At 44.5% G+C, this 22,995-nt stretch overlaps 1 protein-coding gene across 3 annotated transcripts in view; it reads right to left on the bottom strand.

Moving 5' to 3' along the window:
• Positions 1-22,995, bottom strand: part of ANKRD44 (ankyrin repeat domain 44) — a 254,719-nt gene that overhangs the window by 21,521 nt on the left and 210,203 nt on the right. For all 3 annotated transcript variants that reach the window (XR_013261861.1, XM_077448708.1, XM_077448709.1), the window contains one exon: positions 13,703-13,785. Coding sequence is in view for 2 of the 3 variants with exons in the window: in XM_077448708.1 (XP_077304834.1) it covers positions 13,703-13,785 (83 nt within the window). In the remaining variant the exon portion in view is untranslated. The remainder of the gene's footprint in view (positions 1-13,702; positions 13,786-22,995) is intronic.

The raw sequence follows: 22,995 nt of genomic DNA, 5'->3' as shown, positions 1-22,995 counted from the left end.
ATCTTTCTGATTCAATACATGTCACTTGTGGAATTTGAGGTAACTGTATGCCTCAGTCACACTTAATTACTTTATTTTTTGTTTTGTTTTTGACCACTATTTTTGTTAGTTCAGACATTTGGTCAACATTATCCAGCAGCATTTTTTGGTAAGACTCTTTGCAGATCTACTATATTTGTAGTCTTTTCTTGACCCATTTTTTGTGGGACTTATACAGTATTTGATAATTATAATAACGAATATATCCAAAGATTTTTCTATGTATTATTGTGTATGGTTAATGCAATCATCCTTTATTTTATTTGTCAATATCTGAACTTATGTAATTGACACACTGTTCACATGTTTTTGTGTTTATTAATGTAATCACATTTATTGATTCTAAAAAATTTTTTTAGGTATTTTCTAGTTCATTCATATACCGTAAATACTCCCGAAGAAGCCGAACAAGCGAAACATGTAGAGTGGTATATTATGGAATGATCAGTTGTTTTATGGTTTCATCATTCTAGTGAAATTATGAACTGTATTCATTATGTTGACAATATCAGTGTTTTTATTGTTTGTAAATAAAAATTTTTTTTTTAGTTTGAGCACAGTGCTTGTGTGACCCTAACCAACCATATAGTTTCAGCACCTTAAAAGTCCCGGGGCTTTGTTCCAAAACCCCAGTGTCCTTTCCTGTTTTGTTTATAGTTATTGGGATGTGGTGCTTCTTTGTCAGAGCTCTCCTTTCATTGCCTATATTAAAGTCAATTAATTATGCACCTGTGCTACATAATTGCTAAAGGGGAAAAAGACAAATGCCTATCAGATTTAACTTTTGCTGAATGTCATGGTTTTTGTCCGGAAGAAGGCAAAACAAAAATAATTGAGCAGATGCGGCTAGTTTTGTCAATAAGAGCTGACATTCCTCGTAAAACCACAGGACAGATTAAAGCAGAACTCCAGCCTTACCTTCAAACTTGCACAGTTGTATAGGCTCTCACCTATAATGACTTTGATCATTTTGCTTTCAGTACATACTGCAAGCTTCTTACAGTGTGCACTAGAAGCTGCAGCAAATTAGATTGAGCTTGTCTCATTTCCTGGCTTTAGGACATCCAGCATCATCTAACTCTTTTATTCTATAGCAGTGATATGCAATTAGCAGACCTCCAGCTGTTGCAAAACTACAAGTCCCATCATGCTCTGCCTCTGAGTGTCATGTTTGTGGCTGTCAGAGTCTTGCTATGCCTCATGGGACTTGTAGTTCTGCAACAACGGGAGGTCCGCTAATTGCATATCCCTGTTCTATAGCCTGCCCACTCCTTCAGACTGACATCCAACCATAAAGGCCTTAAAAAAGAATGAAAGGCTCTCTGATAAATATATAATTAAATATAGGTATATGTGGCGCTCACTCAATGAGCAATAACATCACATTATTCTTCAATTGGTCATAAAGTGCAAAATACAAAAGTGACAGTGCAGTAAATAAACATTCAATAACATAATCTTCACGCACCATAAAGGTGCCACAGTATTTAAAGTGACAATGCAATATACAAATGAAGTGCTCAATCAGAAAAAGTCCATAAATGAAAGTGCTTGTGTGAAAAAAGGTAGGAACCAATAAATCCAGATCCTATGCAATTTCCACCATCAGTAGTGCACCAGTGGTTTGCCCCAGCCTCTCACCTCAGATAAAGACCCCTACAGGTTTAGTTGGGCTTGTATGTAATATGTGGCTTCACGATCCAAGCAATGAATTCCTACTCCTGGGACATCCAATCAGACAGGTAAAAGATTTCCACGAAACACCAGTTGTCAGGTCACCTGAGTCCAGGTGACAGATGCACATTGTTGGAGTCAGGAGTGCACCGCTAAGGTAGTGGACCCTACGGCTGACTGCTATGGATGGAACTCTCAGTGGTTCACCAACAGGGATCCCACTGGGAGCTAGAGCATAACATTCCCCAGGGCACCGAGTCTGATGCCGCGTACACACGGGCGGACTGTATGGCGTACTTAGTCCGTCGAAACACATTTCAGCGGACAGTCCGCTCGTGTGTGGGCTTCAGCGGACTTTTTCAGCGTGCAGTCTGGCGCACTAAGTATTTCGGATTTTTCAAAATTCTGTCCGTCGTACTTTGGTTTCAGCGGACAATCCGCTCGTCAGTAGGCTAGTTCGACGGACTAAGAATGGCGCATGCCCAGAAAGGATTTACACGGCGGAAGGGTGCTTTGCTGTGTATTGGACTTCCTATTTCTAGTCCCATCGTACGTGCTGCACACGTCATCACGCAAGCTTTCGACGGACTGTTTGGGTATCCGTGTGTGGTCAAGTCTGTTCAGTCGAAAGTATGACGGACTGTCCGTAAGATTGTATGACGGACTAAGTACGCCATACAGTCCGCTCGTGTGTACGCGGCATAAGAGTCAGCAGGTGTTTACCATAGCCTCTAGTAGTGAGGATGGACTGCTCAGCAACTGGCTCCAGATCGCAGCCCTCAGGGTCTCCCAGCTCAAACTCACCATAAGCTAAAAGAGGATAGAGAGAAAGCAGCAACCCAGGACAAGAGATAGTCAGGAGATAAGCCAAAGGTCGGGGCAACTAGCAGACAAGGATAGACAGAGAACACACCAAGGTCAGGATAAGAAGCAGGCAGGGATAGTCAAAGATCAAAGCCAGGATCGGTAACAGAGACAGATGTAAAGCACACGGCAAGCGGGAGACAGGAAACCAAGCACACAATATTGCTGGGCAAGGCAGGCTTGGAGAACACTGTGTTAAATAGTGGTTCCTGTTAAGGCTAGGGTGGAGCCACACTGAGGGAAGATTACTTAACCATGCAGGTGTGAGATTGCAGGCCCTAAGGCTAAAACACAGACCAGGTAAGAGACAGACAGGGCATGAAAGTATTACTGCAGAGTCATGACACCAGTGATATCTTAGACAGGTCCTAACTTCCCTCTATATACTGTTCACATGCAGCATAAAGGAATCTCCATGGTGTAGTAATCCAATATATTTGTTTATTAAAAAAGCAGTAAACTTACAGTTAAAATCACGACAAATGGCTTCATATATATCAGTACTTCCGTTCTCGGCCACAAAGTCACCTGGCTCCTCCTGATGTGTTGCATCACTGATCATGTGACTTCATCAATACCCTTGATGAAGTCATGTGATTAGTGACGAAACGCGGCGGAAGTAGCCAAGTGAAGTCATTTCCGTTGCAGCCGAGACCAAAAGTACTGCTATATGTGAAGCCATTTGTTGTGATTTTAACTAAGTTGACTGCTTTTTTAATAAACAAATATATTGGATTACTACACCATGGAGATTCCTTTATGTTGTATATGGAGGGAAGTAAGGACCTGTCTAAGATATCACTGGTGCCCATGGAAATCTTTTAACTGTCTGATTGCAAGTCCCAGGAGTATGAATTCATTGCTTGGATTGTGGAATCACATATTAGATACAAGCCCAACTAGACCTGTAGGGGTCTTTATCTGAGGTGAGAGGCTGGGGCAAACCACTGACGCACTACGCATGGTGGAAGTTGTATATGATCTGGATTTATTGGATTCTACCTTTTTTCACACAAGCACTTTTATTTATGGACTTTTTCTGATTGAGCACTTTTTTTTATATATTGCTTTGTCACTTTAACCACTTTCAGACCGGACCATTTTGCTGGCTTAAGACCAGACCACTTTTTGCGATTTGGCACTACGTCGCTCTAACTGACAATTGCGTGGTCGCGCGACGTGGCTCCCAAACAAAATTGACGTCCTTTTTTTCCCATAAATAGAGCTTTCTTTTGGTGGTATTTGATCACCCCTGCGGTTTTTATTTTTTGCGCTATAAACAAAAAAAGAGTGACAATTTTGAAAAAAAACGCATTATTTTTTACTTTTTGCTATGAAAAATATCCCCCAAAATATATAAAAAAATTTTTTTTTTGTTTAGGCCGATACGTATTCTTCTACATATTTTTGGTAAAAAAAAAAAAAATCACAATAAGGCCGCGTACACACGCGGGGACTGTTCGCCCAACTTTGTCCGTCAAACAGTTTCAGCAAACAGTCCGCTCAAAATTAGCATGGACGGACATGGCCACACACGACGAACGAACAGTTTGCTGAAACCGTGCGCGATGACGTGAACGGCACGTACGACGGGACGAAAAATATGACGTCCTATACACTGCATTATAACTTTCGGCGTGTAAATCCTTTCTGAGCATGCGCGGAACTTAGTTTGACGAACAAGCCTACACACGAGGGGAGGGGACTGTTCGCTGAAACAAAGTTTCAGCGGACAGTTTTTCGGAATTTCCGAAAAACCTTGTTCAGCGGACTGTTCGCTGAAACTGTCCGCTGAAAGCCCACACACGGGCGGACTGTCCGCCGAAACACTGTTCAGCGGACAAAGTTGGCCGAACAGTCCCCGCGTGTGTACGCGGCCTAAGCGATTATTGATTGGTTTGCGCAAAATTTATAGCGTTTACAAAATAGGGGATAGTTTTATGGCATTTTTATTAATATTTTTTTTTTTTTTACTAATAATGGCGGCGATCAGAGATTTTTATTGTGACTGCGACATTATGGCGGACACATCGGACATTTTTGACACATTTTTGGGACCATTGTCATTTATACTGTCAGTTATCAGTGCTATACAAATGCGCTGATTCCTGTGTAAATGACACTGGCAGGGAAGGGGTTAACCAGGGGGTGGCAGTGTAGGGTTTAAGTGTGTCCTAGGGGCGTGTTACTAACTGTGGGGGGCGTGGCTGTGTATTAGTGAACACTAATCTCTGCTCCAATCACAGGGAGCAGAGATCAGTGTCACTTATTGCTAGGCAGAACAAGGAGATGCTGTTTACTTCCGCATCTCCCCGTTCAGCCTCCCCGTGAGACGATCGTGGGTATCCCCACGGCGACCGGACTCACTGGATCCCGACCTGCACGTGCGTGCACCGCCGGCAGCACACACACGATGGCACGGCGGCAATTTCAAATGGACGTACCTGTAAGCCAATTTGCCTGCCCGTGCCATTCTGCCGACGTACATCGTCGTGCGCTGGTCGGAAAGTGGTTAAATACTGTAAATAAATAAATAAATATTGTATTGTACTGTGCGTGAAGATTATGTTATTGGATGTTTATTTACTGCACTGTCAATTTTGTATTTTGCACTTAATGACCAATTGAAGATTAATTTAATGTTATAGCTCATTGAGTGAACACCACATATACCTATATTTAATTTTTACTGTGTGGGAACACCTTTTTCACCTTGGTAGCTACTCAGCTTTATTTATAGTTATTTGGTTTGTGCATTAGTAATTTCACACATCTCTACTAAGTATGCTTTAAATGTTGCCTTACCTCTGCCTTTACTAATGCTGTCCATTGTTTCTAATAAGCAGTGTAAAAGCCTTTTCTTTAATCTGCTTTCTAGCTGTCACTTGACCATACAGCTCCAACTACTGGTTGACTGCTGCAGCTATTGGGAGCAGACCACGGCAACTCCTAGAGCATTGGCACCAGAGGGGTGATCTCACTGCTCTGAGAATCTCACTGTTGTTAGTTTTTGTTAAAAAAATAAAAAAATAATAATTGTAAAGAAACAGTGTAAAAATAAACTAGAATAAAAAAAATTAAAGTGCCACCCGTGCTGCTGCATGAATGCAAATGAATGTGCTGGTCCCGTGCACATATATAAACGACGATTGTACCCCACATGTGATTGTACCCCACATGTGAGGCCGTGAACGTCAGACTGAGAGCAACAATTCTAGTTGTCATTAAAGTGTATTTTTTCCCAAAAATTTGTATTTGAAAAATCGCTACCCAAATACTGTGTACCATAACAATATGCAACACCCACCATTTTATTCTCTAGGGCCTCTGCTTAAAAAATATATAATGTTTGGGGGTTCTAGGTGGTTTTCTAACAATAAAATATGTTTTATACACATAGGAGAGGAATGTCAGAATTGGCCCAGATTGGAAATGGTTAAACATGTCATTAGCAAGTTGACAAGAGGGTGTGGGAGTTGGGGGAAGACAAAATATGAGCAGATTAAACTTTAGCTTTAAATCTCGGAATAAAAAATACTGCAGTAACCTTAGTATTCATAACCTTTTATAGCTTAAAGGCTATGTTATTATGTTTAGGAAGGGGTGCCATTGAAATCAATGGGCTGTGACTTGTCATGCAAAATTGATGTGTCTAAAGTCGCATAAGAAGTTGCACTAGTGGAAAAGGGGTCTAATGGTAAAAAACCTCCAAGAATCGTCTTAAATTCCATAACTAAAATAAGAGTCACAATGACTTAAAACTACTGGCAAGTTAGCAAGTAGAAAAACTGGCAAATAAGTAGGATGGAAACGTCTGGGGCCCTAGTACTTGCTAGTTATAACAATTATATTTTAAGTGATTTTATTAGAGATTTAGCATAAGTAGAGGTAGTCGTTATATTTTCCCAACTTTATTATAACAGGATCCTAAGTCTGGGATATTGTATGCATCTTTGAGTTGTTGGAAGGAGCAGTTGCCCCAAGTTGTTAACAGGAAGCAAACTGTCGTTAGGCCAGAATTAATTTACCAAAGGTAATCACAAGGGTTGTCCAGGCCAGGGAGGGTATTTAAATATCTACATAAGAGGGAGGTGTGGGGAAATGAGGTTGGCCAAGTATTTTACCGAGTCCCAAACAGCTAGGTTATGTGCCAGGTTTAGGGGCTTGGGGCCTAACTGAGAAGGAAGCCACAGTAGAGATGAAATTGGAATAGGGCCCGTGTCCAACATATCTGTAACATTCCAAATGGGTGCTACCTTGCCTGTGAATAACTGAACAAAATGGGCTATCTGAGTCGCTTTATAATAGTGAGCGATACTAAGAACTCAAATCCTCCCCAGCTTTCTGTCAAAAAAGTAGTTGCCTATTCAGTCTCGGCTTAACCGGGCCGCAGATGAACTCATGAATGAGACGTTGCAGAAAGTGTAAGTCATGTGGGGTATTGAGAGTGGTAAAACTGTAAATGGGTAATGCACACAACAGGCAAAAAGGAAAATTTATTGTCAAATACTTACCTTAATTTTCCTTTTCTGATGGACTCCATGGCAGCCTACATGTGGGTTAACCCCGCCTCCTCTCCAATGCTATAGGACCCCATTGAAATAAATGAGCACTCACCACTAGGTACTACGTTCCATAACCAGCCTAATCAATAACCAATGGGTGGGAACTCCGTCTGCCATAGAGTCCACCAGGAAAGGAAAATTACGGTAAGTATTGGAAAATAAATTTTCCTTTTTCCTGACAGACTTCATGGCAGCCTACATGTGGGAAATAACTAGCCAAACCACACAGGAGGGTATGCTTGAACAAAAAATGGAATTTGTCCTATCAACCAATAGGATTTTCAGACCAAAGTTTACAGAAGACAGTGAAGCAGGCTCTATGCAATAATGAGACATGAATGTATTGATAGAGGCTAAGGCCGCTTTGCAGATGGCATCTGGAGCCATATGACGGGCCCCTGACCAAGAAGCTGCTATTCCCTTGGTGCAGTGTGCTGTCACCACCTCTGGAGGAGCCAAGCCCTTAGCCCTGTATGCTTGCTGGATGGTCTGCATGATCCAGGCTGCAAATGTCCTGGTTGAAGCTTTCTTTCCTTTATTAGCGTCAGAATGCAGGATAAAAAGGTGATCAGAGTCTAATGGAAGAAGTGATTCGTAGATAATCTTTTAGAACTTCACCTATGTCTAGAAGGATGAGTAACGGAGGACCCCGGGGTCCTGAATGTAGGTAAAACGTACTCTTGGTTCTCGTGGAACACTGAAATCACTTTTGGGTTTGAGCCCAGCATAGGGATAAGGACTACTCGATCCGGAAAAAATGTCAGGAAGAGTTCTTAATGACCTAGTGACCCGATCTCAGAGACCTTCATAGCCAAGGTGATGGCTACTAAAAAAGCTACTTTGGCAGAGAAGTCCTTAACGGAAAGCGGGGAAGGCCCTGATGTACTAAGTCAAGACAGATAGTCAAGGACAGGGGGAAGATCCCATTTAGGGAACCTTGGTCTCCTTTGGGCTTGAGTCTTGACGCCCCATGAAAAAACTGTTGAATTAAAGGAAGAACTGCCCATGAGGTTCCAGAGAAGGCTGACAAGGCTGAAACTTGGACTAAGCTAATAGATAATGGTAGATCTTGGCCAGATTGGAGGAAACTGAGAATATCCTGAACTTCTGGATGTCTAAAGGATCTGCCCGAAGATGAGGAAAACTCGACAAATTTGGCCCAGATTCTCCCATAAACTGTATTTGTGCTTGTCCTTCTTGAGCTCATGAGAGTGGAGATCACTTTTGAGGAGCACCCGAAAGATTCCAGCCTCTCCCTCTCAAGAACCAGACCATCAGTCTCAGTTGTGCCAGGCAAGGGTGCAGGACTGTCCCTTGAGAAAGAAGGTCCGGTCCGAGAGGAAGAGTCCGGATACCAAAAACTGGGCTGGATCAGGAACCAAGGCCTGTTCAGCCAGTAAGGAGTTATTGTCACCACCTCGACCGCTTCCATTTGAAGCCTCCGCAGGAATCTGAGGATTATCGGGAGCGGGGGAAAGGCATACGCCTTCTTGAAACTCCAATGATCCGTCAGGGCATCTGTTCCGAATGCCTGGCTGCAACGACACCGAGTGTAAAATTTCTTTACTTTGAAGTTGCAGGGAGAAGCGAAAAGATACACTTCGGAATTGACTCCCATTGATAGAATCCACTCGAATGTCTTCACATGAAGAGATCATTCGTTGTTGTTCAACTGATTGCGTGAAAGGAAGTCCGTCTGAGTGTTCTGGACTCTGGGGATGAATACTGCCGAAATGCAGGTTCTTCTGGGCCCATGATAAGATGGGTTCGACTTCCCGAAAGAGTGTGGAGCTATGTACAACTCCTTGCCTTTTCACATAGGATACCGCCGTGGTATTGTCCATCCTTAGTATCACTGACTCTCCCTTCAAGAGGTGAGAGAAGGACTGGAGGGCACACCAGGCTGCCCAAAGTTCTAGAATGTTTAATCCTGGGTTGAGGAGATGAGTGTCCCACTTGCCCTGAGCAAGGTTTAACCCGCAGAAGGCCCCCCAACCAGCACCGCTGGCATCAGTCGTAACCATGACCCAGGAGATGGGGGCAATGGAGTGGCAATTCAATAGGTTTTTGTGCTGAAGCCACCAGAAGAGGCTGTTCCTCATTGCTGTGGATACATGAATAGTTTGGTTCTTGTCACCTGATTTCCATTGGCGGAGGAATCATGACTGGAAAGGGCATAACCTCCACTTGACCATGGGAGTCGTAGAGACCATTGTGCCGATGATTTCCAGGCACTGAGAGGCTTTTAGATGTGAGATGTATAGGGCCAGAGAAATTTTCTCTTGAATAACTGGAATCTTCTCTAGTGGGAGAGAGATGGTGTTCTTTACTATATCGAACTAAGCTCCCAAGTAAACCAGGCATTGGACTGGGTCTAGGTGGTTCTTCTCCATATTCAGGAGCCACCCGAAGCTGGACAAGGTGGAGATTACCTGCTCCCTGTTGATCAGTAACTGTTCCCTGTCTTGGGCCAACACTAGGTGGTCATCGGGTAATGGTAAAGACGTATCCCCTTTAGTCTGATGAGAGCCACTATGGTCAAGTGAACCTTTGAAAGGACTGGGGGAGAAGTTGTCAGTCCAAAGGGAAAGTAGATGAATTGCAGGTGTTCTTCCCCGACTTGAAACCGGAGGTATTTGTGAAACTTTTTCCACTGGGACGTGGAAGTAGGCGTCTTTTAAGTCGACTGAAATCAGCCATTCTTCTGGCTGTACGGATTGCTGAATGGTTGACAGAGTCTCCATCTTGAATTTTCCATGTTTTATGAATTTGTTGAGGTAAGTCAGGTCGATGACTGGGCGCCAAGAACCGTTTTTCTTTCGAACTAAGAAGAGAGGGGAGTATATCCCCTGGAACTTTGGGACATGTACCACTGCTCCCTGGATCTTTAGTATGTCCAGGTAGGACAGTAACGCCTGTATCTTTTCCTCCGAAGAAGGGAGTAGAGTGGAGATAAATCTGGGGAGAGTGGTACTGGAAAAGGCCCATTTGTGTCCTGACGAGACCATCTTGACAACCCAGTAGTCTGAGATCTTGGCCCAGATGTGTCGGAAGAGGAGCAGACGTACCCCTACCCGACCCGCCTGGGTGGGCGCAATCTCAAAAGGATTTAGCTGGCTTGAGACCATCAGATGTCTGGCTCTTAGTGGACTTATGTAAGGATGCCTGTCCTCTGCTCCAATTTTTCCTGAAGTCCCGGCCAGGCTTTTAAGAGCGTGCTTCTATTCCAAGTATGTGGAAGCAACGGTCCCCTCCGACAGTAACACAGTGGTTTTCTAGGATCAGTGACATACAGTGGATGGAACGCCTTACGGCTGCTTTGGGGAAGAGAGAGGAGGAACACGGTGCGCGGTGGATGCAATGGGATCTGTTTAGATACTCAGACAATTACAAGTCCTACACTTAGAAGGGCAGTCTTTTGCAGGATTGGGCCTTGGGTCGGCGCCCCCCCCCCATTGGTGCTTCATCCTCACCCCCTCCCCGCTTACGCCCCCACCCTTACTCCCCTTTCTCTCTGCTACTTCTTTTCCCTCACAAGACACCACAGGTGTCGCCCATCTTTCTTTCCCCTAAAAGTGAAAATACTCTAGAATGCATTACCCCAGATTAGCGCCACTCCCATATCTTGAGGAGTGAGCGCCAAAGCCTAAGTAAGATGAAGAAGACTAGTCCCAGTTGCTTAATTCAGGCTGTCTAGTGATCTGATCGACTGCGCAAGACTAGCCTTCCCCCCTGGGGGGTTTCCATTCACGATGATAGCACATATGCAGCGCAGGTTACTAGGCGGAGTGTTTCGGATACCTTGATATCCCCTCTCAGACAAATGATGGCCTTGCTTGCTCTGGTTGCAATCCTAGATAATTATAGTTAAAATCTTTTAGTCACAGCTACTAGGGTGACAAGCATGTTTAGATGGATGGTCATAACTGTATACTTAGAGTCGCAGAGGTTTGTGGGACTATCTATTGAAAGTTACAGATGATTGTCTTGTCATCTACTGTTTATATCTGTATATTCAGCATTCTTTAAATAAAAAAATAAAAAAAAAGAGCGTGCTTCTCTCGAACGCGCCTGGATGCGCCTTTTGTACTGGAACTTCTTACGACTAGACAGACACCTGTCCTGGGGAAGGAAGCCTGACTTAGCGCCCGTGGTCCAAGTTATGGCATCATCCAGTTTGTTGCCAAACAGAGAAGACCCTTCAATGAGAATTTTACACAAGGCTTGCTTGGAGACTGGGTCAGCGAGCCAGGGACGTAACCATAAGGCCCGTTTGGCTGTGACTGAGGATAACATAATCCGTGCCAGCAGGTGGATCAGGTCAATAGATGCCTCCCCAGGAAGACTGCCACTAGCTTTAGCTCCGCTGCTGCCGAACTCCTGGCCAACTCTTCTGAAACACCCCTAAGGAAGGAAGGAGACCACGTTCTCGGTCCTAGCTTCCATGGCCTTGGACATGGCTGCTAGCGCCAAGGCAGGTTTGCAAGCCCATAGATCCTCTTGAGGTCCTTGTCTATCTTTCTTTCAAGACCGACTTTAAAGGAAACACATCCTCCAAATTGAGAGTAACATGCTTGGCTAAATGCATCAAAGCTGCGTCCACAAGAGGAGCACTTTCCAGATACTTTACGTCCTCTGTCTTGAAGGGGCATAATCTGGAAGTCTTATTAGACATTGAAGTCTTCTTGTCTAATAAGTCCTTATAATGTCCTATAAGTAATAATGTCCTTTAACTCGGTAAGGAGCGGAAAGTTTGAACATTCTTTTCCCAGCTGCTTAAAAAACGTTTTCTGCTTAGCTGGGGGTGCACAAATCTTCCCATTTAAGGGCTTCTTTAATTGCCTTGATTAGAGGTGAAACCATAGAAAAATCAAAGTCTCCAATATCCTCTTCACCTTGAATTTCGCAAATAGAAGAATCAGGTGAAGAAGCGTAGGGCTGAGAAGGGCCTGCAACTTCGTGGGCCTCAACAGCCGAAGAGCCAGATAGAGTGGTGGACTGGCTCCGCGTGTGGGGTGTCTCTACTTCCTTGAGAGATTGTTGCACCACACGCCTCACAAGAGACTCCAAACTCTGATTTTCCGTCTCTTTTTCCCCAACTACTCGGGTATAACAATGGTCACACAAGGACTTGCCCACCAGGACTCGTGTCCCACATCCCCAGCAGTTTCTGCAATCAGAGCAACCATCATGGCGGTGGGAACGGTGTCTAGAGGAGGAATGGGAGCGTCTCCTCTGGTGGTGCATTTCAGATGGAGAGTCACGCCTGGATCTTGAAGATGAGTGATGATGTGGCCTGGCAAGGTCCCTGTTCTCCAATCTGGAAGGGCTGGACAAAAGAAAATATGGAGAGGGGAAGGTGAAATGTATCAGAAGGTGCAAAACACTTGCGACCGAACCTCAACCCCTCCCCTTGCCAGCTGGGGACTTGTCCATGATCTCTGGACGAAAATGTCACAATACAGGTGGTCTGCAAAAATAAATGCCGGAAAAGCCAAAAGGTACCAGTGAGAAGATTAAACAATCTTATCCGCCTATATTAATATTATTAAATATATATTTTTATAAAAAGAAATGAATGCCTTTATAAAAACACATTCTCCCTTTTTTTTCAAAGAAAATCGTTCCACAAAAAAAAAGTGCCAGCAGTCACCAAAACAGTGCAGACCAGGGCTAGAGGAGCTATTTGCTTGCTTCCGCTCACTGCCAGGGCGAATCCCAATAGACATTTTGAATCCCCCACCCGTGACATCACTGCCTTCCCCATCGCACGCCTGCGCTGTGGGGGGTGGCCATACAGTGCCTGGGCGGCCGCCAAGAACACCTACGCGTGAGCCGAGCCTCGATCTCAAGAAGGCTTCAGCGCATGCACGAATGGCGGAGGCGGCCACGACCCGGAAGAGCCACGGCGAGCTGGAACGCAGAAGAGTTCCAGTCGCCATTAGGGGAACAGAGTACTCGGTTTGTGAGAGAGGGACTGGAGGGAGCAACAAACACACAAATTACAAAGAGGTGACTGCCATGGAAGAAAAGAGCGAAGATAGTCGCAGGCATACAGAGGCGACCACCCAACCACCACTTGGGTATTCTCAGGCCTCTTAAGCTACTCGCCCGCCCGTGGCTGGGCTCTGAGCTGCGGCACATAAGGTATGCCAAGACATCTGAATCCATCCGACCGGATGCGAACAGCATGTGTGTGGTCCATTGGAGAACAAAAAGGAACGTAGTACCTAGCGGTGAGTGCTCATTTATTTGAGTGGGGTCCTACAGCATTGGAGAGGAGGCGGGGGGTAACCCACACGTAGGCTGCCATGGAGTCTGTCAGGAAATAGTACTTGCAGGAAATTATATATGCTGCAGTTTTTCAGCATGCTAGCACTCTGTCCTGGCTGCAGCTTCTGGAATATGTGTCAGATGTAGAGGGAAAGTAAAATAAATAAAAGAGTGCACATCAAAGGCTCCTGGAAGTTCTGTAATATGGCTGTAACTGTTGCCCATAGTGTATTCACTGTTCATACTTTACTCCATAACAGTACAAAAAAACAGAAGCTAGAACTTACGTTTGCAGTGCAGTGTTTGCTGAATTAATAAGGTTCTGGTCTTTTATCTTGTCGATGATTAAGAAAGCACAACTTTCATGTCCCTGCAAGTAAAATTATATAGTTTTCAAAAACTAATTTCAAAATGTTACTAAAACGTAGATGACATTCTGTCTTGAGCTGGCAGAAACTCTGTGCCAGCTACTCCCAAAATGTATTACATGAGAAATGAGATCATCAACTTAAATACCCACCATTTACAGAATTTTTTTTTTTTTTTTTAGCAAACCCTATGGCAGATACCTATTGCAGAATTATTACACCCCGGACATCACTTTAAATGATAGCACTCTGTTCAAATAGCAGATATTAAAGAGAATGAATGTATAAAGCAAACCTGTTTTACTTTGTGCATTATCATTATTTTATTTATCCATATGCCATTATGCCTAATTGATTCTTCAGCTTTAGTGGAAGGTGATGAAGGGGTGCTACAATTCAGAGGCACAGATAATTTTTTTCATGGGGGCTGGATGTTTTAGCTCTCTCAAATTAGCCAGCCAGGGCCATTGTAAGGACTTTGAAAGCCTTGTGATGCCCTTAAGCACACAGGAGGGAAGAATGAGGTAATGTGCACAGAGCAGCATGGAAAATTTTATAGTGGGAGTCTGACTCACACAACCATAACTGGATATTTACACCACCTCCTGCATGCATATAAAATATTTATATGCTCAGCCCTATGCCAGCCCTATGAACAGCTCACCTGCCCAATAGTTCTCATATCTCAAGCAGAACGTCAACACTCTTCCCAGCCTCTCTCATCCAACTTTATCCTGCTGTATAAGAAACACTATCCAGCAGAAGTTGAAAGCAGATGGCGCCTCCTGCAGAATGAAAGGACCCAAGCAGTTTTTAAACTGGGTCACAGGTGTGATCTGGAACCTTGATCTTCTTACAGCCTTCTTGAGCTGGGGGAAGGGTTTTGACCACCTAACCTCAACCCCAACACCCCCCACCCCGCATTATCTATGCCACTGCTACCATCTAAGGAAAGTAATGTAATTATTTCATCAGGGGAAGTTCTCTGTAGATATTAGAAGCATATAATCATACTAAAAAGGAAGCTATGGAGCTTGCAGAGCTGAAGCAAATAGGTTATAGAGCAAGGATAGGCAATTAGCGGACCTCCAGCTGTTGCAAAACTATAAGTCCCATCCTGCCTCTGCCTCTGGGTGTCATGCTTACGGCTGTCAGAGTCTTGCTATGCCTCATGGGAATTGTAGTTCTGCAACAGCTGGAGGTGCGCTAATTGCATATCCCTGTTATAGAGAATGCCAGGTCCTGTACAGCAGCTGGATAACCTTCCAGAAAAGCCACAAGACACATAAGGGTTAATTTACAAAAGGCAAAAAGGATATTCATTTTTCAAGTGAATTTTTCCTTAGGTTATTGAACATTGTACATTTTAATTTTTAATTTTTCAAAGAATACCCAATCACATGCAAGTAAAATATATATAAAAAACAAACCAAAAAAAACAGTATTTTTGATGATTTTATCTTATTTTTTTCCTTGTACGTGATTGATTTTTTAAGCTCTTAGAAGCTATTAGCATTTTTTTCTGCTCCCAGAAGCTAATAATGTTATCCTATGTTTCCATGCACACTACATCAGCAACATCTAGGAGCAGAAAAAAACTGTTTCTCTTTCATTCATTGATGGACACAGCTTCTTTAAATCTTGACCTTAGGGTTATATCGCCACCTTCAGGAGAGGACCAGGCAGAACATGTAAAACATGTAAAAACAGCAAAACTGCACAGCACCACCTAGGAGGCGGTCCCACTGGCTATAAATCCCCCCCCCCCCACCCCCACTCTGCTTCTTGCAGCTCAGTTTTTTTCTGCCTAGTGTAGGAGAAGGACTTGGCTCCCTGAATTTTTTCATTCTTTTCTGCAATTTTGATCCTGTGATCTACAATCAACAGCCGGGCTGGATAATATAGATCCTTGTAGTCTCCCCAGCCTGGCCATTGAGCATGAGCAGACCCTAGCTTTGTGCTGGGTCGGTCACGACATGCCCCTTCTGGTCCAGGGGCGGCCGGTGAGCTATATGCTCTGGGGCACACATATGACCAGGCTACTGCTGTCCGTGTCACAGTGTGCCTTGGCTGACAGTCACCCCGTACTGCTCGGGTGATGGGTCTGTGGTGGAATGCATCCAGCGGTCCCCAAAAGGAGGGGTAAGTATGGCTCCACTTGCCTCGGCAGGATGGAGCAGCTGGACATTTTGTTTTGTTTTTACTAGAATGGCCGGCAGCCATTTTGTTGTAGCCTCAGCTCGGTTTATCTCTAGCTCTGGTGACTGTATGCTTCCCGAACATCGCGGTTTTCACTCAGAACACCCCATGACTGACACAGGTCAAAGTGGACGGCTGCAGCACAGTACTCGGTCAGGGTGGTGAGTCCTGCGGGGGGACCCTCAGCCTGCCTTAAGTCCCTGAGTAGTGACAGGCGAGGGAGGGTCTCTGGTTTCTGTGATTTGCAGTCGGGGAAGAGCACTACCAATTTGTGGCTCTCCTTTTTGGCCAGGCATCAGCACCCGGGTCTTCACCAAGGTGCTAGCCCCAATTCTGGGGTTGTTAAGGCAATGTGGGATCGCAATCAGGGGTTACCTAGACGACCTCCTTCTGAGAGCAGCTTCCACCTCAGAATTAAGGGAGAATGTGGCAATCACCATGCAAACTCTCCGGCAGTTTGGTTGGGTACTGAACCTAAAAAAGTCGGTGTTGGTACCGACTCAATGCCTGGAATACCTGGGCTTACTGCTGGACTCCTCAGAAGCAAGAGTCTTTCTCCCTTCAGACAAACTGCAGGCTCTTAAAGCTGTGGTGGGGTTATTGGTGAACCGCAGGTGGTTGTCACTGCGTTTCTGCATGCGAGTCCTGGGTCTCATGGTAGTCACTTTTGAGGCGGTCCCGTAAGCTCAATTTCACACTCAAGTCTTGCAAAAAGAGATTTTGTCAAAATGGGACAAATCTCCGTTATCCCTGGATTATAAATTTCGGGTGAGCCAATTAGTCAGGGATTCCCTGCTCTGGTGGCTGAGGTCTCCAGCCCTTCGGTCCGGGAAATCATTCCTTCCACTCCATTGGACAGTGATCACTGCGGACGCCAGCCTGACCATTTTGGGGGGAGTTTTGGGTGTACAGTCGGCCCAGGGCCTTTGGATGGGGGAGGAATCCCTCCTACCGATCAATCTGCTTGAGCTTCGGGCAATCAGGCGCTGCCTCTCCACATGGTCAAAGAGGTTGCAGGGGCATCCGGTCAGGATACAGTTGGACGACACGGCGGTAGCGTATGTCAACCATCAAGGGGGAACATGGAGCTCGGCTGCAGCACAGAAGGCCGCTCACATCCTACAGTGGGCAGAGCAGCACGTGCTGGCCCTGTCGGCCATATAAATTCCGGACGTAGAAAACTGGCAGGCGGACTACCTAAGTCGTCAGATGCTGGACCAAGGGGAATGGTTGTTGCATCTGGATGTATTCCGGCTCATTTGCCTAAGGTGGGGCACACCAGATGTGGATCTCTTGGCTCAATTGGAAGGTGCAGAGGTTTATGTCCAGGACGCGTAAAACGCATTGGTGGCTCCATGGGGGCATTATCGGCTGATTTATGCCTTCCCCCCACTAAAACTCCTGTCACGCCTGCTACACAGAGTGGAGGCTGAGGGGATTCTGGTGATTCTGATTGCCCCGGATTGGCCTCGGTGTCCTTGGTATGCTGACCTAGTATGACTGGTGGTGGATGTTTCTTGGCGGCTGCCAATGTGAGAGGTCCTTCTATCGCAAGGTCCGATACTTCATCCTGCTTTACCTTCGCTGGTTTTAACAGCATGGTATTTTAACAGCAAGGGACTGAGGTCTGTCAGACTCATGAATTTCCACTATGCAGAGGACACGGAAGTCATGTTTTCATTTATCATCGTACATGGAAGGCCTACATCTCCATGTGTGAGGAGATGGGGTGGCGTCCGCGCACATACTCAATTTCCAGGATTCTGCTGTTTTTGCAGCGAGGAATGGATCAGAAACTTGCCTTAAGCACCATCAAGGGGCAGATATCAGCCTTGGCTGTCTTCTTTCAACATCCCTTGGTGACACACTCATTGGTGAGTACATTTGTGCAAGGGGTTCAACACGTAGCCCCTCCGGTTTCAACCACCGCTGCCTCCATGGGATCTAAATCTGGTGCTATCGTTCTTCAGAAACCGCCATTTGAAAATATCAGGGAGATTCCCTTGTTGACTCTCTCTCAAAAAGTAGTCTTTCTAGTGGCAATTACATCTGCCAGGAGAGTTTTTGAATTGGCAGCCTTGTCATGCAAGTCTCCCTACCTGGTTCTCCACAAGGATAAGGCGGTGCTACATCCGCAGCCCTCTTTTCTTCCAAAGGTGGTTTCAGCTTTTCATCTAAATGAGGACATCGTGCTGCCATCCCTATGTCCTAAGCAGACACATGCAAAGTTGCCTTACATTCCCTGGACGTGGTCCGGGCTCTATGGGTGTATCTGTCTTCTACGGCTCCTTTCCGGAGGTCAGACTCTCTGTTTGTATTGGTGGCTGGTCCGAAAAAAGGGTCTGGTGGTCTCGTCGACCGCCATCTCTCGGTGGATCAGACAGATCGTGGTTCAGGCTTATGCCTTAAAGGGGCGGGTGCCCCCCTTTCCTGTCACAGCACATTCCACCAGGGCGATTGGAACTTCCTGGGCTTTCTGACATCAAGCATCTGTCTCCCAGGTGTGTAAGGCGACGACTTGGTCGTTCGTTCACACTTTCACAAAATTTTACAAAGTTGATGTGAGCGCATCTACGGATGCTTGCTTTGGCCGCAAAGTTTTGCAGGCGGCTGTGTAAGGTTGAAATTCACACTTTCATTTAAGTTACAAGGTTGTTGTGAATGCATCTTCAAATGCATAAGTTGGCCGCAGGTTTTGCTTTCTGCAGTTTAAGTAGGCAACTCCTCTGTTGAGGAGTTCCTCTTTGTTGTGGGTGAAGTTATTTACTGCTGTTTCCACCCCTCATTTTTTGACACTGCTTGGGGACATCCCTGAGGTCAAGATTTAAAGGAGCTGTGTCCGTCAATGAACGAAAGAGATCCTTGAACGTAAAATCCTTTTCTCTGAAGTTCATTGACGGATACAGCACCCACCCCTCCTATATATGTTTGTAATGCTTTTTGACGAACTGAGCTGCAAGAAGCAGAGTGGGGGGTTATAGCCAGTGGGACCGCCCCCTGGACAGCGCTGTGCAGTTTTGCTGTTTTTACATGTTCTGCCTAGTCCTCTCCTGAAGGTGGCGATATAACCCTAAAGTCAAGACTTAAAGGAGCAGTGTCCGCCAATGAACTTCAGAGAAAAGGATATTACAGTGAGTACAAAAATCCTATTTTTTGTCAAGTTTTTTCAGCAGAAATAAAAATGCTAAACGCTCCTAAATGCTACTAAGCTTTTTTTTATCTTCATGTACTGTAAAAACGCTAATAAAACACTAACACTCCTAAACACTAAAAATGTCTAAAAGCTATTAAAACACTACTTCAAGCCTGCACAAAAAAACTATTATCAGAATTTTCCATCCACCATTACTTTCTAGATTTTTTTAAGCTTATAAAAAAACTCTAGTGTCCATGGAGCCTAATATTCTTTAAAATCTTTTTTTTTTTCCGTGACAAAGTGATCAATTTATTTGCCTTTAGTAAATCAACATTGTGTCCAGTTGTGTATAACTGTATATCACACCAAATAAAGCCTGTGGGGTTGATTTACTAAAGGGAAATAGACTGTTCACTTTGCAAAGGAGTTTTCCCCAGAGCTTAGTAAATAAGGAGGGTGTTTCACGTTTCAAAATATACCCAGTAACATACAAGGAAATAAAAAAAAAATGTCTTGCACATGATTGGATGATGGAAGTCAGCCCAGCTTCACATCATTCATTAAGCTATGGGAAAAGTTCCTTTGCAATGTGTGATTTCCCTGCAAAATGAACAACCCATTTGCCTGTAGTAAATCCACCCCATGCACTGTTTTTACTTGCAATTTCAGAGTGTTTGCAATTAAAAAGACCAAACAAAACAAAAACAAAACAGTTCTAATTTAAAAACAAAAAAACTGCTATAACGCTACAGGTGGCACAGACATCTAGAGCATTTTGCTGTTACAGCTAAATGTCAGGCCATTAGGACAGGCAAAGCTTCAGCACTTCTAACTGGTGTTGATGCTTTCAACTACCATTTACCTCCACACATTCCTACTAGCCCACCTCTGTGATGGATTTCCTAACTGGCTAACTGGAATTTTCAGGAGGTGGCTGGGGCAAACAACACTACCTCGAAGTGTCAGAGGTTTGGCTGTCAGGACAACCCAGCATCCGGCCAGTTATGGAGGTTGCTGTAGGTATCTGTAGGTAGCAGCAGTTTTTTTTTGTTTTTTACATACTGTGTCTTCAAACTCTTAGTGAATTAAACATATTTTCAATAAATACAGCCTCCTAAAGAAGATGCTGACTTTAATAAATTGGCTTCATTCGATTTTTTTTTAACAGGGACTTTCTACTTTATCCCCATCAAATAATATGCTGGTGATTCCATTTTTAAATTGGTTGTAAAGGCAGGAGGTGTTTTATCTTACTGCATTCTATGCATTAAGATAGAAAAGCCTTCTGTGTGCAGCAGCCCCTCTCAGTCCCCCTAATACTTACCTGAGCCCCATCTCAATCCAGCGATGTTGCACGAGACACTTGGCTATCAGAGACTCTCCCTCCTCACAGGCTGAGACACAGCAACGAAGCGCCATTGTCTCCTCTGCTGTCAATGAAAGTCAGTGAGCCAATGAGGAGAGAGAGGGACTGGGGCTGTGGCTCCATGTCTGAATTGACACACAGAGCTGCAACTTGGCTCGGGTGCCCCCATAGCAAACGGTTTCCTGTAGGGGCACTCAACAGGAGGGAGCGAAAAAGAGCACTGGCAAGGGACCAGAGAATAGGAGGATCCGGGCTGCTCTGTGCAAAACCACTGCACAGAGCAGGTAAGTATAAAATGTTTGTTATTTTTAAACAAAATAAAAATGGAGACTTTAGTATCACTTTAGTGTAGGCTGTAATTAGACAATTAGCTTTGAACACCATATACAGTATATCAAACACACAGCACTAAGGGCATAGAGAGCTAATCTAAAATTTGAAAAAATGAACAGGTTCCCCCATCCACATAAGCAAGATGGTTAGAGGAATCCTATCTACTGTGCTATTGTATTCTGACTGCTCTGCTGTTAGAATACATTGATCAGTGCTGCAGCCAATTAGCAGCAGCCACTAATCAAATTAAAGATTTCCAACAGCTTTGTTCAAAAGAAGCCGATTGTTAGATCAACTTCTGTTGAGAGGGAACAGTCATAGATAATTCAAAACGTGTCCCTGGTTCCCTGCTGAACCAGCTGAAATGAAATCCATCTATGGCAAGCTTAAAGTGATATCAAACCTTAATTTTTTTATTAAAATAATAAAAAAAGTTATACTTAACCTGCTCTGTGCGTTCATTTTGCGCAGAGCAGCCTCGATCCTCCTCTTTCGAGGTCCCTTGCCAGTGTTCCAGGCTCCTCCTCTTTGGTGAGTACCCCCATAGAAAACCGCTTCCTATGGGGGCACTCACTTTCTATGGGGGCGTCCATTGACACAAAGTGAGGAGGTAGAGAGTGGCGAGAGCCCCCGCTCTCCCACACATCGCTGGATCAAGGTCAGGTCGGGTATGTATGGGGGGGGGATCCTGTAGCTCAGAAGGTTTTTTACTCTAATGCATAGAATGCATTAAGGTAAAAAACCTTCAGGCTTTAGAACCACTTTAAGACAATGACTATGGGGTCTTTGAACTATATAAGGATTTATCCAACAGGCAAGTCTGCAAGTATCTTTTAAAAAGAGACAGAAAACCCCCTGTGTTGTGTTGAGTTTATCTAACCAACCTATTTGGTCTGAAACTGTTCTTCTAGACAAAGATTTGCCAGGTTCGATATATAGCTCAGCTATTCAATCATACGTTGATATCAATCCTACTGTTGATTTATGCTCTATGTGTTAGCAAGGTTTCTTTTTAGAAACTGAAGATGATGTATTTAATACACTGTGTATAGCATTATACACTGTGTATGCATTGTAACTAATTTGTATTTGAATTTGATATATGAGAATGCTGCATATATATGTGTAGTGCCGGTACTCCTGATGAGTACGCCCTATGTCTGTAAATTTAGTTTTTGCCCAAAACTGTAGTTGAGTTTTGGGGCTAATTGTTCTAAATTATGCTTTGGCATCAGTTTGGCTGGGTTGTATTGAGGTTCTACCTGTTCATAGGTACATTTGCACCTGTGAGAGGCATTAGAATGCAGTCTGGTTGGACGCATTGGGTATCAATCTCTCTCTCGGAGCCAATCAGTGGGCGTGTTTGTTTCGCTGTGTATTCCAGTAGAGGGTACTTAAGGTGCTGAAGTCACGTGGTTCTGGGTTCCGGTCCAGAAGTTGTTGCTGACTCTGTGGCCCTGGTCCTCCTAACCAGCCCCCAGAGGCCCTCATGGCCTGGGGTGCGGACCCATCCGTTTCCGAGCCTTGGAACTGGCTAGTTCGAGGCGCAGTAACTGGAAGGAGGATTCTAAGGTGTTCCGGTGCCGTCTTGAGTTTGGAGAGGCCCAGCAACTCTACATGCAACCAGTAAGAGGGCTACGCACGAGGCTGGCTGGAAGCTGAGCTGTCATGGACATTGATTGAATCCACATTTCTTACGGTATCACCGGACCGGCTGCAAGATTCTGGTACAGAAAAAGAGTTCCTACCTCTATCCTTCCGGTTACAACTAAGTTTTCAACCAAGTCTGTTTGAGAGACTTTGCAAGGCTAGAATTACTTGTTGGCTGCTAGATCCAAGGTCAAGGATTTATCCAACAGTTAAAGAATCCAGTTGCGAGTGGCTATTTCCTGGATTATGTACAGAGAGAGACTTTTATTGAAGTCAGCAGTTCCAAGCACCTGAGCTAAACTTTATCCTGATACCCTCTATTCCCAGCTTAGAGACTGAGTTTGTTCAACTGTTTAATGCAAAATAAAAATCCTAGCAAGGAATCCAAGTGTCGGTCTCTACAGTTACTGGGTCATCAACCCTGGGAAACCCTAGAAAAGGACAACGAGTTACGATATACCATATTCAAAGGAGACTTGTAATGAAGGAATTGTGTAGGTTGCCATTGACTTTTCAATGGTTTATGAG

Source organism: Lithobates pipiens, unplaced genomic scaffold, assembly GCF_037356315.1.
Source record: "Lithobates pipiens isolate NorthernLeopardFrog02 unplaced genomic scaffold, aLitPip1_a1.2 Scaffold_22, whole genome shotgun sequence".
Lineage (NCBI taxonomy): Eukaryota > Metazoa > Chordata > Amphibia > Anura > Ranidae > Lithobates > Lithobates pipiens.
The sequence above is the reverse complement of the archived record's forward strand: the minus strand, read 5'-3'. Positions and strand labels throughout refer to the sequence as shown.